The sequence below is a fragment of the Portunus trituberculatus genome, chromosome 43 (assembly GCF_017591435.1).
Source record: "Portunus trituberculatus isolate SZX2019 chromosome 43, ASM1759143v1, whole genome shotgun sequence".
In the NCBI taxonomy this organism is placed as follows: Eukaryota; Metazoa; Arthropoda; class Malacostraca; order Decapoda; family Portunidae; genus Portunus; species Portunus trituberculatus.
The window spans coordinates 4,414,171-4,433,158 of record NC_059297.1 but is presented as its reverse complement, the minus strand read 5'-3'; the positions used below and the strand labels follow the sequence as shown (position 1 = coordinate 4,433,158).

At 43.1% G+C, this 18,988-nt stretch overlaps 1 protein-coding gene across 4 annotated transcripts in view; it reads left to right on the top strand.

Annotated features, from left to right (window-relative positions):
- Window positions 1–4,337: 4,337 nt before the first annotated feature.
- Window positions 4,338–18,988, top strand: part of LOC123518045 (optomotor-blind protein-like) — a 186,819-nt gene continuing 172,168 nt past the window's right edge. For 2 of the 4 annotated variants that reach the window (XM_045278586.1, XM_045278585.1), the window contains exon 1: window positions 4,338–5,205. In XM_045278586.1, the coding sequence (XP_045134521.1) occupies window positions 4,754–5,205 (452 nt within the window). In that variant the 5' untranslated portion in view covers window positions 4,338–4,753. The remainder of the gene's footprint in view (window positions 5,206–18,988) is intronic. The other 2 variants (XM_045278587.1, XM_045278588.1) reach the window with 1 other exon arrangement.

Genomic DNA, 18,988 nt, shown 5'->3' with positions numbered 1-18,988 from the left:
GTGCGACACGGAAAGTTTTAATTACTGATCATGTTTTGGAGAAAGAGCGTATTCCTTTCCTTGCATACTCTCATACACTCACGCCGCTCAAAGGGAAGCAACAATAATTAAACCCGTAATCGTGAAATTGACATCCACTACGAGACACAAATATCACGTGATAGGAATTCCAATCGATGTAGAAGTCTCTGTGATCTGAACAATACAATGCACATAATTAAAGGTCGTATTTCAAACCTTCTCGGGATCCTGACACCACCACGCCCTTGGATCCCTGTGAAAAGTTCGAATCTAAGAGAGAGAGAGAGAGAGAGAGAGAGAGAGAGAGAGAGAGAGAGAGAGAGAGAGAGAGAGAGAGAGAGAGAGAGAGAGAGAGAGAATAATGGAAGATAACCCACAGTATCTCTCTCAGGAAGGGTCGGCTTGGGTCACAGATGGGCGGGGTGGTGATCACTGAGCGACACAATAACAAGAAATTATTGAAGAATTCGATATCCTCCTGCGGTCAGTCTGTCCCCAGTCATGTATTCTTGATCTGGGGCCTCCTGTGTATGTGTGTGTGTGTGTGTGTGTGTGTGTGTGTGTGTGTGTGTGTGTGTGTGTGTGTGTGTGTGTGTTGCTACGTCATGTACTACGTATGGATGTTCATCTCTGTATGTCTCTGCGGTAACGTGTCATTGAATAAATATGTATTTATGTTTGTGATTATGTGGGGGAATATTCTCATGTTAGCAGCTGCCATCAAGGAGGAGCCTTTTTCGGCTCTGCTTACCTGGGGGAATGTTCATAGCCTTGGCGTGGCAAAGATTCATCACACACACACACACACACACACACACACACACACACACACACACACACACACACACACACACACACATACACACACACACACACACACACATACACACAAGACCGCGTTACCCTTCCCCTGTAACATGCTAAGTGGAAGTTCAAATATCATGCTTTAGATGTTGATCAGCCGTGTCATTAGGTGCCACCCACTCCATCCCCCTCCTCCTTGTGTCTCTCCTCGCCTCGCCTGACGCAAGACAAGCACCACCACCACCGCCAGGACACACCACACACGCGTCCGCTGAGCTACGAGACACAAGCCACCAGTGACGTGTCTAGATATGAGTAGACAGTTGATCGGGTCAGTAAGTGAATATCAAGACGACGTTTCCAATAGCAGCGATGTCACGCCCGTAGTATATTGAATTTTCACCTACTGGTCAGTAATAGTTTCCAGTGTGATGGGTCGTGAAGTGGGAGGCGGTGTGTGGCGTGACGGATGTAACGGGTTGGGTCTGCACGCGTCACTGGAAGGATATCTAGAGAGGTTCTATGAATGCTTAGTTTAGAAAAAAGTAAAACGTCTATATTGCAGTTCAACAGGTGACGGTGTGGCGTGGAAGGAGTTTAGTTAAGGAGTATAAAGCGATGAGTGTAAGTAAAGGGAGTAGATAGAAGTAATTACCTGCGGTAATTTTTAAATTTGAAAGTATAACAAAATTAGGATTGAATTAATTCCGCGAGTTTAGTATTATAATATTTGTAGTGACGTGTACTATTGCTTCCTGACACTATAATAGCAAAGGTGTTTCACATGTAAACACACACACTCACAAACACAAACACACACACACACACACACACACACACACACACACACACACACACACACAGGCAACGCTTAACACTGTCATTCACCAGATGCTGAACCAGATTCACGCATCACCTCGCCATTCATTAGTGTTTAGAATGCTCTGAGGAGTTTTTGTGTGTTCCTGTACTGGCAACACAGCCCGGCATGTCTGTGGCTATCATGGTTGCTTTGACTGACACTGATGGTGATGAATTCATTCATTATGTTAAAGTGTGAATGGCAGGAATAATAATGATGTTTATTTTAGAAATATTAGGTGATGAAAAATAAATAAGGTTAAGATGATAATAATAACAATAATAATAACGATAATGATAAGGATGATGATGATAATAATAATAATGATAATAATAATAATAATAATAATAATAATAATGATGATAATAATAATAATAATAATAATAATAATGATAATAATAATAATAATATAGTAATAATGATAATGAAAAATATAATAATCATGATTACTAACACTATTATAACAATTACTATTACTATCATTATTGTTATTATTATTATTAATCCATTGTTATCATAATCATGCATTATTACTGTTATCGTTATCATACTGTAGTTATCATCATCAATGATATCGTAATTAGTATTGCAAGAGCCATCCATGAATTATTTCAGCAACAACATCAACAACAACAGAAACAATTACTGTATACTACTACTACTACTAATAATAATAATAATACTGCTGCTGCTACTACTATACTACTACTACTACTACTGCTACTACTACTACTACAACTACTACTGCTGCTCCTGGCAGTACCCCTAGTGTTGTTGGAACATCCTCCTGTCGCTCTCCTGTACTGCAATTACATCGTGTCTGACGAGGAAGTATTTATTATTCATGTCATTAAATATTCAATCTCTTTTCCTCGTGGATGTTTCCGAGCAATAGGACTCCCTCCTGGCGGCGAGGAGTGTGAGGCAGGATGCTGGATGGTCGGTTTAGGATGGGCGCAGTTGGTGTGGGTGAGCGTAAGGTAGGAGAAGGGTGGTGGTGGTGGTGGCGGCGGCCAAGAGGAGCAGCCTCCGTCATAATTATGTTGACGTCTGGCGACCATTACCTCACTATCGCCTTCATCTGGACGCATCAGACCAGATACCAGACTGATAGATCTCAACCCTAAAGTCACCTCCACACTAAGCTGACCAAAGACTCGTCCTCAGGCTGGCGAGGCTGCGAGGTGACCTGCGGTGGGTGGACGCAGTGCACTGATGGCTGGCTCGAGCAGGAGACGAGGTGTGCACAAGGCTTTCCAGTAGGTCTTGCCGAGGGTAACGTGGGGTGTAATATGATAGTAAGGGGGCACCGTGGGAGGGGCAGCCGTGCACTAGGTTCAACCGCGGCCTGACCTGCGAACTCGTCGCATCGAGAGAACACCAAACCTACCTTCTACCCGACGGACTAGCTTTCCTCTTTCCTGCAGCAACTCGACACTGACCACCACCACCACCACCTTAGCCGCCGCCGCCGCCGTCACTCGTGACTTCCAAGGAAGAGGCCACCACTGCTCCCCAACAGACAGCTGATTACAGAGATGTGCAAGTAGTGGTGCTGAGGCGCTTCAGTGGCCGCTGGAAGGGCGGCTGGGCCTCGGACACACAGACCACAAATGAAACCGCAGCCGCCACAACGTCGACAAACCCTCTTATTCCTCCGGTGTTGACATCCGCGAAGTCCATCTCCCAATGGTGTCGGTGGAAGGGTGTGTCACTGTGCACGCTGAGTGGCTCCCGTAAACACAAGTTATGCGCCGGGAGTGGCCCGCGCCGTCATTTGCTGAGCTCGGCGCCGAGGGGACACACGAGAAGGCGCCGCAACACCCCGCATGAGTACCTGAAAACTTGCCACCTCCTGCGTCTTCAGATTGAATTTTTGAAGCAGGTTGTCGGTGGAGGCTGAGGAGTGAGCGCCGTCCTGCATCCACCTGTTAGCATTGCTGTGGCAAGCTGTGTGTGGAAAAAGAATAAATCACGATGGAATAAGGAAGAATTTTTCGGATCGGCCCTAGCGGTGGCGGTGGGAGGTGTCGACGCGGGTGTGGGTTGGGGGCGCGTCACAGGCCCCGCCTCCACCGTCCTCCAGCTGTTCCACTGGCGCGCCCACACACCACTTCCAACCCTATTTTGTTCAGATTTTTTTGGCTCCTCGTGTAGACACGTATTCTCACCGAGTGGAGGGAAGTCTTCAGCTTGGTTTTTTAACTAACTGACAGGTTAAGGAAGCGGGTGAATAGCGTGAAGGCCGGGCCAGCGTGAGGAGCAGTTTTACCGTACATGCTGATCACCGCGCAAAGACCCTGCCCTCGCTCGCACCACAAGGCGGGACTTCTGACGCCCGTGGATTAATTCACTTCGCTGCCTCGAAATCCCCGTCACCACCAGCCTTCTTGGCCTCCTCAAGGCGTACCTCTGCTGCGTCGAAGTGTCGAATACATCCCATGACACTATCGAAGTCGAAGAAGTGTATCTCCAAAGCTGTCGATACTGAAGGGACACCACCCAGGAGATTTTTTGCGGTCATGTGCGTGTGAATCTGATCACAATCGGCAAGCCTGAAGGTGTGACGTGGGACGCGGACGCCCCGCCTCCAGAGCTCTGCGATTGGCTGAGCGGGTGTTGACGGACCAATCAGTATTGTTGGCGGGTGTCGACCGCTGGTGTGGCGGTCATGACTTGGCGGTCGCCAGTGTAGGTGCGAACGCGCGTTCGGAAGGCTGAGGACCTGTACGTCCCAAGTGTCAGACACCACGCCTCTGCCTCCTACACCTCCCGCTGCCCCTCACACCAGCCTGGGCACCAACCCAAGTATATTCCGGTCCTTAAAAGTGCAATCTGGAGGTTGTGAGGAGGCCTGTGTAGTGACGCGCGAGGAAATAGAGAAATAAAAGCACTGGTGATATTTAGTTGTAGCGTGCAAGGAAGTTTTTGGGTGGTGTCGTGCGAGTGTTGAGTGGAGGAGCACCTTGGTGACACCCAAGCATGTTGGTGGAGCGGTGTGGGGCGTGAGGCGCCGGGGCGGTGGAGGTGTAGTGTGTATACCAGGCCCCCTCAAGCACCTGCCTCATGCGATTCGAAAACCTGCAGGAGCTGGGCCACCTTGTCAACTCGCCGCCGCTCAACTCCCCCCCTCCTCCTATCACCCCCCAGGGCCCGGCAGGCAGCATGGCATACCATCCGTTCCTCCTTCAGAGACCCACCGACTTCAGCGTTAATTCCCTCCTGACGCAGTCGCCGTCATACCTGCCGACGCTGGGGTTGCCGGCAGCGGCGGCGGCGGCAGCAGCGGCGGGCTCTCCAAACCCATATAGTTTGTTGCCCAAATTCCCGGCTCACCTCGGCCACCCTTTCACCACCGCTGAGGACGTCCTATCGCAGTCACATGTGCGACCCATTCGCTCTCTCATGCCGGAGGAGGACGGTGTTGTGGACGACCCAAAGGTCACCCTCGAGTGCAAGGATTTATGGGAGAAGTTTCACAAGCTAGGCACCGAAATGGTTATCACCAAGTCTGGCAGGTAAGAACGCTGGCATCGCTGGGCTGTCACTCCCGGCCTCCAGTCTGCTTCACTTCGAGTGTGTGTGTTGTGTTAGTGCAAATGTTCTCAGTCACTGCCTGGATCTGCTAGTCACTCCAGAAGTGAATGAAAACATTTCATCTATTTCATTGTAGTTAATATTACCGTGAGCCCATGCCTTACTTCCTCAGTGTAATAAAATGCAGTAATAATTATGCTAAGCTGACAGGAGTCATCGAACACGTTGTGTTTCCATGTATTGGTTGAGTCGTTAAGGTTAGGATGAGTGATAAGCCTAAGATACCCGCTAGTGGTCACACAGCTCATTAGAAAAAAAACATTCTTCAAGTGTGAAAGTGATGTTATCTGAGCAGTGCGGCCTCTGTGTGACCCCAAAATTTGTAACTTTTCATCTGTTTCGGAGGACATCGCTCAGAATCATCATCCTTTTAACGGAAGGCTTGTCTGAGATTAATTCAAGCCCGTAGATTAGGAGCTTGTGTGAGAAAAAATATGTAAAAATATTAAGCGTAATTATCAATATCATTTGTTGTGTAGTTTATATTTAATTTCATCTTGAGGTTGTCAGTGTATATATATATATATATATATATATATATATATATATATATATATATATATATATATATATATATATATATATATATATATATATATATATATATATATATATATATATATATATATATATATATATATATATATATATATATATATATATATATATATATATATATATATATATATATATATATATATATATATATATATATATACAATATGTTGTGAGTAGCGATGAGTGTTAATGTGTACAGAGTGGTGCTGAGAGGATGCACGACCATGTGGCCTGCCATACAGGAGCCTTCATCATTATTGTCCCTTAAATATCTGTTGCAACGGCGTTTACATTGCAATTAAGTAGTTAGTGGGTAGTTTGGGCAGGCTGGAAGATTGGCAGTTTGTTAGCAGACTGGTCTGGTCCATGTTTATTTATAAGAGTGGGCACGGTAGAGCGCCCTCACCCGCCACTCAGGAGGGCGGCTGACATGCAACCAGAGCTAAGGCGCCCGAAAAATACCTGGACGAAGGGGAGAAAAAAATGGGGGAAATAGGGATGGTGTGAGCGTCCACCACGTGTGCGAGGCATGGTGAGCGGCAGGCTGAGCGGCGAGGCAGCGGGTGCATAGCAAGCGATGGAGCGATGAAAGCTATGCCCGTGTGTACACTGATAGACGTACACACATGCACACACACACACACAAACACACACAGACGGTTATCACATTTGCTCACCATCCGCTGCATCTATAAAGGTTTGGTTCATGTCTCCACCAGAAGCATTTTACCTCTCCCTACTCCAGCACCAATACTCACCTGGAAGAGAACCGCCGGCGGCTCACCTTTTCTGTGTGATACCAAATAATGTAGGAGTTTTGGCGAGTCGCGGTAACGGTGGCCGGGCCTTGACTAGCGCAGCTGTGAGGGTAGAGCAGCGGTGAGAGCCTCTCGTCTGGGGGAATTGAGCCGCTGTTTGTTGCCCAGGTTCCATCTTTGACCGAATTTAACTTTTAGTCATTTTCAAAAGCAGGCAGCACATTAGTTACTATATGGCAGTGTTCCCGTTCCCATTCAAGCGAAAGATGATGGACGGTGTAGCGGGGGCGGTGGTGGTGGGGCGGCGGCGAGGCTCCGACCACAGTTGGTCTACCAGCGTCCCGGTAGCTAAGTGGGTATTTTATTTGTTTTTTATGCGCACACCAACATCGTGGTTGCGTTGTTGACGGATCATGTATGGGTACAATGTTAGTCAGGACGCGAGTGAGGGAAGGATCTCTGTTGGTGACGGGCCCTGGTCCACGGTTCTCCATGCCAAGAGAATCTGCACATACATGTGGTGTGCACAACTCGGTTGGAATAGTTGAAGGTCGCTGGAAGGGTCTTGTGTGGCATGATGAAAGGGTAGGTGGGGGGGAGGATAACTCGGGAGTAGAGAGGCCACCTCAACGCCTCGCCTCCTGCACGGACGCGATCCTCTTAACCAGAAACAGCCGTCAACACGAGCAACCCAACACCCCGTTTATCTCAGCCCGCGGCACCCGTCCCCTTCTCTGAGCCATAAATTAAAATAAAGACACTATCCTCTGTGGCTGCATCTTCTGTGCAATCTCAGTGGTACTCTTTGCGCCCGGGGATTGATGCAGCTCTCAATGCACCCTATACAGACCAGGTATGGCTACCACCCCTGGAGGCGAACTTTGCTTCCTTAGCCGCAAAATAATGTCTGATATCCTGTGCTCCTGAATCCTTCCATCGATACTCCGAAAATTTCTTCATTTTATTATCGACACGTTTTGCATAGATCTTTTAACGTTTTTACACATTTGTATGTACCTCTGTTCGGTACAATGTGTGAACATATAAATTCTCACGTCTAAACATTGCACTGCAGACGATCCACTGATGTGTTTTAGTTTACATCTACCTGGCTTTATTTTATTTTCATAGACACGTCATTACATACTGGCCATACACGGATCTAGATCTCGTCCGACGATGCGTCTGCCTGTCCTTCCTTCAGGCGGAAGGTGAGCCAGCAGTGCTGAGTTTCCCTTCCATCGTAACAAGGATGTTCCTGAGGAGACAGGCGTCAGGTTATGATGTTATATTGTTCCAGCTGATCGGGGTCGATTACTGTTATTATGGTGATGCAAGGCAATGTTTTATAAATAACTGTAATTTTCTTCGTATTGTCATGTCGAAACAATTTTCCTTCTTCCTGCCAATAAATTTTGTGATACTGTGAACCATTTTATAAAGATATTAATAAAACTGAAAGACGTGGAAGTGCAATTTGTGTAAGTACTTTTTAATTATAAGCCATCTGTTTTTATTCAAAAGTATATATCTGATTTAGTAGCGTGTAAAGAATATTTCTTGCAATAAATGGTAAAATGATCAAAGCATGCAGAGCTACAATAAATAACATTGATGAGCCAACTCAGCCCGTCGCCGTTGTCCTGTCTTGCCTTCCCTTCAGAGGCTCAACTCACGGCTCTCAGATATAAAACAGTACATATGCATGATTTATTTAAATGTATTGCAAAAGAACCGTAGAGGTGATGGTGTTTGCCATTCTCAAGGTGGTCCTGACAGAGGTATTGCCGCCAGCCTCACCAGCCACCGTGGTGTAGGGCTTCCCTTCTGGCTACGTAACACTGCCTGGCGCTATGGTGGGATGTCTCCTCAGGTGAGCCTGTACGCAGGTTACAGAAACGGGGATATCTCATAACTTTAGGTGCATAATCTCCCATGGTTTGCCTGTAGTATTTATGTCAAGTATTTTATGTGTTATTTTCACACACACACAGACACACACACACACACACACACACCGCGTAGTGAAGTGGTTAGCACGCTCGACTCACAATCGAGAGGCCCGGGTTCCAGTCCCAGGAAGCGCTGAGGCAAATGGGCAGACCTTTTAATGTGTGGCCCCTGTTCACCTAGTAGTAGATAGGTACGGGATGTAACTCGAGTGGTTGTGGCCTCGCTTTCCCGGTGTGTGTTCTGTGTGTTGTGGTCTCAGTTCTATCCGAAGACCGGTCTATGAGCTCTGAGCTCGCTCCGTAATGGGGAAGACTGGCTGGATAACCAGCAGACAACCGAGGTGAATGACACACACACACACACACACACACACACACACACACACACACACAAACACACACGTAAGTATAGCTAGATGGATAGATGTACTTATATACATGAACATGTGTATATATATATATATATATATATATATATATATATATATATATATATATATATATATATATATATATATATATATATATATATATGAATATGTGCTTGATGAATATGAGCACACACACACACACACACACACACACACACACACACGCAATGACAATATATATATATATATATATATATATATATATATATATATATATATATATATATATATGTACTATTGAAGTCAACAGCGAGGTCTGCATTATTCTTTTTGTACAGCGTATTTTGTGTTTTTCGCACAAGGGTGCGTTCGTCAGGTTTTAGTTGGTAGAGTAGTGTGCCAAAGACATGCATTCAAAATGGTCTACTCCCGAAATATATATATATATATATATATATATATATATATATATATATATATATATATATATATATATATATATATATATATATATATACACATATATATTGTCATTGCGTGTGTGTGTGTATGTATGTGTGTGTGTTGTAAGTGAGTGCGTTCGTGTGTAAAGTGACGGTATCAAAATGGTGTTTTAAACACTAAAACGCAAGATATTTAATTATTGTAAGGAATTAAAGATGAGTGTTATATAAGATTATAGTAATTCTCTATTATGAAACCGTGCTCTTATGTCCTGGAGATCAAAAATTCTGAGGAGTTTCACAAATAAGATAGATTTGCGTGCGATTTATGATCATTAAAGGATTTTTATATAATTGACAATTGTGTGATTTATTTATTACTTTATATTGCTCGAAGAAAATAAAAAAAAAATATTTCCCGGAATGTGTTCCTTCATGATGAAGACGGCGGAGATGTGTGCGAGATGGTGAAGGATGTCTGGTGCTCCACCCGTGCTGGACTGAACGGCGGCCCGCCGCTGCTCACCAGAATACACCGCCGGTATGCAGCGGCGCCGCGGAACTCTCACACAACTTGCTCTTATTTTCTTATTGTTAGCGAATTTTTGTGTTGTTTTCTGGTTGTGGATTTATGTCAGGTGCCCCCAAAGACTGTTGTAATCAAGGAATACCCGGCCCCGATCATAAGAGTGTCGGGAAATTAAAAGAAATCTAGTGACAGACCATTTGTTGTCGGGCGGTATCGGAGGCAAGCGGCGGCGATGTAGTAGTGGTGGCGTTAGGTGGAGGTGGTGGTGATGGTGCTGGGAAGGGACGCCCGCCAACCTGCGCCCTCCCGGGTTGCAAACTCGCACCAGACACTGTGTGCAACATCTCGCTTCATCTAATCTCTCTCTCTCTCTCTCTCTCTCTCTCTCTCTCTCTCTCTCTCTCGTTTTCATTTGTAGTGGCACGTATGTACATTAACGTTTTCTGAGCGCGCGCGCATGCACATGTGTGTGTGTGTGTGTGTGTGTGTGTGTGTTTGTGTGTTTGTGCTTATTTGTTTGTGTTCTGGTGCTATAAACACCCATGGTTATGTATGTATGTGCATGCGCATACACGCGATCGCTTGCGCACACACACACACACACACACACACACACACACTTGTGAAATAGTGAAGTATTTGCATCATCTGAAATATTAGGTGGTAGGACAGATTCACCTCGTTATTCGTGTCAGTGCATGGCTTTGGTATGAATTAATCTTCGGCATTGTTTCAATTTTATGTAGTATATTATTTTTGTTTGTGTTATCATCATCATCAATTTATTTATATGAAAATTCGTAATATTGCCGGTGTGGAGACTGTATGTGTCTTCGTGGCCTGGCGAGTGTTAAGGAAGGATTGACCTCCCGGTGGCAGTGGTTTGTGTTTTACCTGCGGGGGCGTCCTGCAGGGTGACGCCCGTGTACTGTACATGTGACAGGAGGACTCTAATTGCGCGAGTTCTTCCTTATGAATTCCAAATGTTTATGCCGTCTTTGGGTCTGACTTTGCCACATAGAAGAAGAGGACGGTGCTAGTTCCGCACACCTCTGCATGCTTCTCATCGCCACCATACCGCCAGCAGATAACATTCAATATTTAAGAAACAAAAGCGTCCACACGAAATATTTGGACTGACTGGCATTAAAGTTAAGGAGCTACAGCGTGCGGGAAGCGAAATACTTGCTTTTGGTGTTTCGTTGCGTTTACCAGAATGACTAAGTAGCAAATGGCTAGAGAAGAATCTCCCTCCTTGACTTCTTTCCTCGAGGAATAGACTAGAAGGTATAGGCAGCCTCGAAATCTGAATGCTTTATGTGGTCTGTCTCCATTTATATATATATATATATATATATATATATATATATATATATATATATATATATATATATATATATATATATATATATATATATATGAATACGTACGTACATATATCAGCATAGTGTCCCAACTGCGACTTCAAATGAATTAAATTAGGATGAGAGCTGAGGAGAGGCGGCGTGGTCCTTATTCACTTTGAGCTCCAGGAAGGTGAGAATATTAGCCCGCGTCAGCGTCGAGTGGGCGGGAGGCGGGGGGTGACTCGTAGGCGGGAGGGTGAAAGCAGAGGGTTGGCTTACTCTGTGTGGTTTATTGGGGGCGAGGAGGATAGTGTTACCTTGTTTTCACCTCTCTCTCTCTCTCTCTCTCTCTCTCTCTCTCTCTCTCTCTCTCTCTCTCTCTCTCTCTGTCAAGGTCCCCATACACATTTCAGATTTTCCACGCTGGTCCCCCTCCACCCTCGCCACACATGCGCTATCGTCCCTTCCCTCTCTGTGGAAAGCAGACCAGCCTTGAGCGAACACTCGAGCAGATGAACACATTATAACCAAAAGTTCAAATTTGCACCAATCATTGCGTTCACTAGCACACGGTGACCTGAATGCCACAGCGATCAGTATCAATTTTCACTAGATCAGTGGAACAATGTGCTTAACAAATCTAGCGAGCTTTAAATGAGCACTAAAGCGCTGTGCGCATGAATATATATGTGCTGATGTCAGAGTCGATGCTTAGAGCTGTGCAAAGGTAGTAATAATGTTAAATCGCTCACCATTTGCTTTGGCGGTGAAAGAAATAAATTACACGAACTGTGACTTGTTGATTTAGCCGCGCTGTCAGAGATAACTCAATAATGACGGCCTGCGCTGAGGAAACCCACAGGTCTGCTCTGTCTCCGGGCCGTAACTCAGCGATAGAGGCGAGGCGAAGCACTAATGACTGACGCACAAGGTGGATTAAAAGGCAATGGGAAGCGGTAATGACGTCATAATGATTTCACAATGACGGGAAGCGGCGATAAAGAACGCTAAATTACTAATAACGAGACAGCTCATATTAATGGCCTAGGAGGAATCGTACAGAGCGAATTCGCCACATGACCTCCAGATGTGTATAACGCTCCCCGCCCCCTCCCCCCGCCGCCTGCAAGGCTTCCCTCCCAGCCTCCCAGCGCTCGTCCCCGCCGGCACCGTCTTGCTGCCATCACGCTTCCCGAGGCTAGTGCTAGTGCTCATCAGCAACCAAGTGGACCCAACCCGCGCCTCACACTGATACAACTACTGCTGCGAAAGACAATGATGCACTGTACTGATGATATGATAATGATGGCAATAGTGACTAGTTGATACTAATAATTACTATAATAATGATTATTATTATCACTACTATCAATAACAATAATAATAATAATAATAATGGAAATAATAATAATAATAATAATAATAATAATAATGATAATGATAACAATAGTAATAACAATAATAATAATAATGATAATGATAACAATAATAATAGCAATAATAATAATAATAACAATAATAATAATAGTAGTAGTAATAATGTCATTATTGTTATTATTATTATTATTATTATTATTGTTGTTGTTGTTATTGTTATCATTATTAGCATCATTATTGGACTCCTCCACGGCCTGCCAAGGCATTATCAAGATGTCCTGAGAGGAATTATAGCTCAGCTCGACCTTAGCCTTGCCGGCGTGTCCTCAAGGGTCCCATGACACTGCCCCGCCGCGGTGGCGTAGTGCTGCTGTGCCCTGCTGCTTCCTCCGTTGCATGGAACAGCATGTGATGTGCTGTGTGCGTGAGGAGGATGGCGGGGTGCTGCAGGGCGAGGAGCAGCGTCCTTCTTGTCTTGCATTCAGACGTGTGAGAAACGTTACCGGAACATGACGTGTTCCTTTATTCCTCCTTGAGACAGCTATTACAGGCGTGAATTATCATATCACTTTTAGATGTTTCCTTTCCACCTTGTGCATTGCGAGTATTACGTGTCTTGCTGGCCAGAGGGCATGTGAAGGTCATTTTATAGCACATTACACATATTCTTTGGTGGTATTTATAGGTGATGCGTTATTTCATCACTGATAACGTTATTTCATTACTGATAATGAACTTTAATCCGTGAAAATTGCTCGAAATAAAATTCCATTTTTAATATACACATTAGTTTATCCTTAACAGTAAATGAAGTAGTCCAAGACTGGCTGATACTTGGAAGTGGAAGTGGAGCTTACATGAAGATGTTTACATCTCTCTTGCAATTTCAACATTTCTATATGCTGTGGTTCAATGAATGAGCGTCTCCTGTCAGTGCTGAAATAAAACACTGCATGAGACAACGTAGAAGTAAATCATTGCACTTCACTATTGATGAGACTGTGATAAATAACATGTTTAGTTAGTTATTGTTTGTGTCCTTTGCGGTTATCTTGATTTTCATCGGTAGGCTTCTTTTCTTAAAAGTTATGATGTCCCTTCCCTTACAAGAATTGGCGCTTTCATGCTGGGATGATTTTCGTAGTTTGCAAGGCGAACACACACACACACACACACACACACACACACACACACACAAACAGGTAGTTTTGCAACACGGATGAACCTATAGTGGCGATGTTTGCCCCGGCAGGCAGTGTGGGGCGATGATGCAGCAGGACGTGATATGCAGCAAGGCTCTATAACTTTACTTGATTCATGCTAAATAGTTTCCAGCCAGCTACAGTGCCTGGTCAGCGCCTCCCCTCCCTCATCCGGGCATTGGCGGCGCCAACAACTACATCATTAGAGTGCACCTGATCGCATCTCGCACCTTGATTAATATGTGTTCCATCGTGGTGACGGGGCGCGCTGCGTCCCCTCCTGGCCGCTAATAATGCCCGTAAAATTTTGTTAATTGGAATCGGCCATTGATGCTATCTGTTAATACGGCAGCGGCGTGAGGCCCGAGTGTTTAATTAATGGCCAGATGATGGGCCTGTGTGTGTGTGTGTGTGTGTGTGTGTGTGTGTGTGTGTGTGTGTGTGTGTGTGTGTGTGTGTGTGTGTGTGTGTGTGTGTGTGTGTGCACGTGCGTGCGTCCGTGAATGTGCGTTCCATGTTACGTGCACCTCACTCAAGGATGTGGAGGTGGCCTGACTGTGCAGGGAGTGCTGTGTCGCTTCGCGTGAGAGACGTTGACTAGTTGCTAATTAAAAACGTGGCACGGGTTGTACACCTCACTAATTGCCCTTTGTTTGGTCCATAAGCTGTCGTCCCTCACTCCGATAGAGAGAACCCCTGGTATTGCTCGGCTCTGCGCCCCAACACTGAACTTGTACCACCTGATTACTCTACGTGTGGACGACACGAAGTGTTATCGCAGCTACTGGCTTATCATATGCTATATTCTTTTATCCACTGAATTATGAGGTGGTTGCTTCGAAGTCTTTCACTTATAAAATAGGTGAGAGCAGTAGTCAGAGTCAACCTTTATTGAATAATCAGAGTAACCTTTTTAAACATAGCTGCAGCTAACACCACCAGAAACAGCCTTATAACACCAGCAATAGCTGCAGTTTACGTAGTGAAGCTGGTCTGAATAGTTCCCAGAAACAAGACAAGACAAGTGAGCCTCGGAGGGTGGCAAGTGAAGGCGGACGAACGAGGCCAAGGCATACATCACGACTGAAGTGCGAGGCTGTGTTCCTCCTGTTTGTCTTCCCCTCCACCTTCCATCTCACCACACCTGTTGGCCGCCACACGAGGCAAACAGTCCCAGGTGCTTGCAGCGCCCAGCCAGAGGGAAGTGTGAGGAAGGTTAACTGAAGGGAAATGAGTTAGGAGAGAGAGAGAGAGAGAGAGAGAGAGAGAGAGAGAGAGAGAGAGAGAGAGAGAGAGAGAGAGAGAGAGACAAACTAGTTGGAAATGAAGTGAACCAAACAGAAATTAACTGCGAGAACAATCAGTACGAAGTCAGAAAGTTACTAAATAATTCACAGACAGGCACGTTAACTCAAATATTGATGTCTTATGCCAGTTTTGTGTGCTGTATTTGTATTTCTCTCTCTCTCTCTCTCTCTCTCTCTCTCTCTCTCTCTCTCTCTCTCTCTCTCTCTCTCTCTCTCTCTCTCTCTCTCTCTCTTCTGTGATGATCAGGATACAAAGAACACAGCGACAACAGTAACTATAACACGTGTGGGTGGCGCTGTCCAAGTGGTGTGTATCTCCCACCAAACACGTGCTAGGAATGGCTCTCCCCGGAACAATTGAGAGCTTGTCTGAACAGAATGTGCTGATTAAGACCGAGGGTTGGGGACACGTAGCTGTTTTATTACTTCATGTCTCGAATTGCATCTGTGCTTTAAGATGCTCAGGGATGATGGATGCAAAGAGAAAGGAAGAGAGACTGGGGGGAGCTCTGTTGTAGTAGTAGTAGTATTAGTAATGATAATAATAATAATGTTAATAATAGTATAGACAATAATAGTGTTTTATATGCTAATGATAATATCATGATACTATTGCTGCTACTACTATTACTACTATTACTACTACTACTACTATTACTATTACTACTACTACTACTACTACTATACTACTACTACTATTACTCCTACTACTACTACTACTATTACTAATACTACCACTACTATTACTACTACTACTACTACTACTACTAGCTATTATCACGAGTACTATTATTAATATTACTACTACTACTATTACTACTACTACTACTACTACTACTACTACTACTACTACTACTACTACTACTACTATGGAAAAGAAGAGGAAGATAAAGAAGAAGAAGAAGAAAAAAAAGAAGAAAAATAACAATAATAATAATAACAATAAAAATAGCAATGATAATAATAATAATAATAATAATAATAATAATAAAAATAATAACAATAAAAAAAATAATAATGACAATAATAATAATGACAATAATAATAGTTCTAATAATAACGATAAGGAAGAAGAGAATAAGAATGAACGGAATATTGGACTTGTGCATTTACATAAATATTCATACACACCTTAGTCTCAGTTCTGATTCATGCCTTGTGTGTGTGTGTGTGTGTGTGTGTGTGTGTAAAGGGGAGGAGGAGGAGAGAAAGAGAGAGTGCGTGAGAAAAAAAAAAAAAAAAAATAAAGAAAAAAAAGACATGGATTATATATCTCTGGTAATGTGGAGGAGTTGGACACTGGGACACTTCGCCGTACTGAACTCCACGAGGGTTAGAGAGAGAGAGAGAGAGAGAGAGAGAGAGGAAAAGAAGGGGGGGTCGAAAAAAGCGGTGGTGTAGGCGATAAGGCAAAGTGGGCGGGGTTTGGAAGGCGGGGACGCGAGGGGGAAGGGTGTAGGATAAGGGAGGGGGGGCGCCAAGCTGAGGGTGCCAAACACTGCCACGATGCACCCCCCCACCTCCTCCTCCTCCTCCTCCCCGCGTCTCTCTCTCTTTCTCTCACACACACTCACACTCTTTTCCCTCTCTCTTTCTCCTCTCTCTCTTTCTCTCTCTCCCTCTCTTTCCACCTCTCACTCTCTCTTTCTGGCACGCCCCCTTCTTCAATGTCACAGTTGCCAGATCGTGTATTCTTGGCGTTTTCTCTCTCTCTCTCTCTCTCTCTCTCTCTCTCTCTCTCTCTCTCTCTCATCGTCCCTATATTACTGGGCTCTCTTGACGCGGCTTCGGGCTTACTGAAGAGAGAGAGAGAGAGAGAGAGAGAGAGAGAGAGAGAGAGAGAGAGAGAGAGAGCGATTGGTGGGTGTTGAAGACTAGGGAGAGTGTTCATTGTATGTTGCGAGTTGTTTGTTTTTGCTTGCATAGTGGAAATTCTCACTCTCTCTCTCTCTCTCTCTCTCTCTCTCTCTCTCTCTCTCTCTCTCTCTCTCTCTGTCTGTCTGTCTGTCTGTCTTTCGTTCTCGTATATATACATTACACACATTATCGCCTCATTTTCACCTCCAGTCTTGATTCATGAGTGCGTGCATCTTTCCATTTCAGTGTACCTCTTCTCACGGCTGCAATGGTAATGAGGTTAATAATGTTCCTCACCCACCGCCCTGGCGTCCCTCCACCCCTACCTCGAGTCTCCTCCCTCTCCTCTCTTACTGATTCACCACCTCCTTAATTCTTCCAATATACTGTTCCTTCCGTAGCGCTTTGTGGTATTGATGGAGGCGTTATAAAGCTCCCTCTCTCTCTTCTTCTTTCTCTGTCTCTGTCTCTCTCTCTTTCAATGTGCTACTCCTCCCGTCGCATTCACTATTAGTGGCGGTTGTGGTGGTGGTGGTGACGGTCCGTAGTGTTGTCCTCTCCCTCCTGTGTCATTAAAACTTGCCTGACTTAGTGTGGAAATAGTAGAGGAAATTTTTCTTTTACTTCAGGTAGTGTTTCTCTGCTGGTAAAAGTACTGAAAGGCCTTTTTTTGGTGGATATTATCACACGGATGTTGTACACTATCCTAGGTTACCGGGGTGGTTGTATGCTCATTCGGTGGATAATGCAAGAAGAGATTCCGTGTATTCTGTTTTAATCTGCCTGTCACGTGTTAGGTGTTGATTCTGTTCTCTTTATTTATCCCTCTGTTTGTTTCCTTCTTTATATTGTATTTGTTTATTTATTTGTTTATTTATTTTTTACGCTTTTATGAAGTGAGGAATTTTCGCATGGAATTCAGATAGGTGAGTTACTTTAGTTTCTCATCCGTGCCGATACTTGTTTACTTTCCCGTGTGTTGGTGTGTGTGTGTAGTGAGCGTTGCGTGTAGGACTCCTGCAGGGCTGGCCTGAATGCCTCCTATAGTTGTACTCTGTCTGCTGCCGATGAGGTGCAGACTGTGTGTTCGATATTATTTTAGCTAATACTCGTCACGATCTTGATAGTGTTTTTTTTTTCCTACAAGAACATAAATGTCATGTATACACACACATATCTTTCCTCTATTCGTAGGTTGTTTCTTCAAGACAATTTTCATGTTTTTAGTTACTCAGGTATTGTATGATTTTTTTTTTATATGGTAAAGCAAACACACCATCCTAATAGTTAGCAAAAGAAAACTGCAAAGGAAATTTCGACAATCCATAAAATAAACAAATAGCGCAGGTTTACTTCTTTAGTTGGAAAAATTTCTTACGATATTTCTCTTGTTATGGGAAGCAGTTATAATTATAATGATAATAATGATAATAATAATAATAATAATAATAATAATAATAATAATAATGATAATAATAATATTAATAATAATAATAATAATAATAATAATAATAATAATAATAATAATAATAATAATAATAATAATAATATTATTATTATTATTATTATTATTATTATTATTATTATTATTATATATTATTATTATTATTATTATTATTATTATTATTATTATTATTATTATTATTATTATTATTATTATTATTATTATTATTATTATCATTAAATTAATTACGTAAAAAGAATAATGATGATAAAGCATATAATGAAAATAATATTGATTATATAAACAATAATAATAAAAATAATAATAATGATAATAATAATAATAATAATAATAATAATAATATAATAATAATAATAATAATAATAATAATCATAACCAACATATTATTATTATTATTATTATTATTGTTATTATTATTATTATTATTATTATTATTATTATTATTATTATTATTATTATTATTATTATTATTATTATTATTATTATTATTATTATTATTATTATTATTATTATTATTATTAATTTATCATTATCATCAT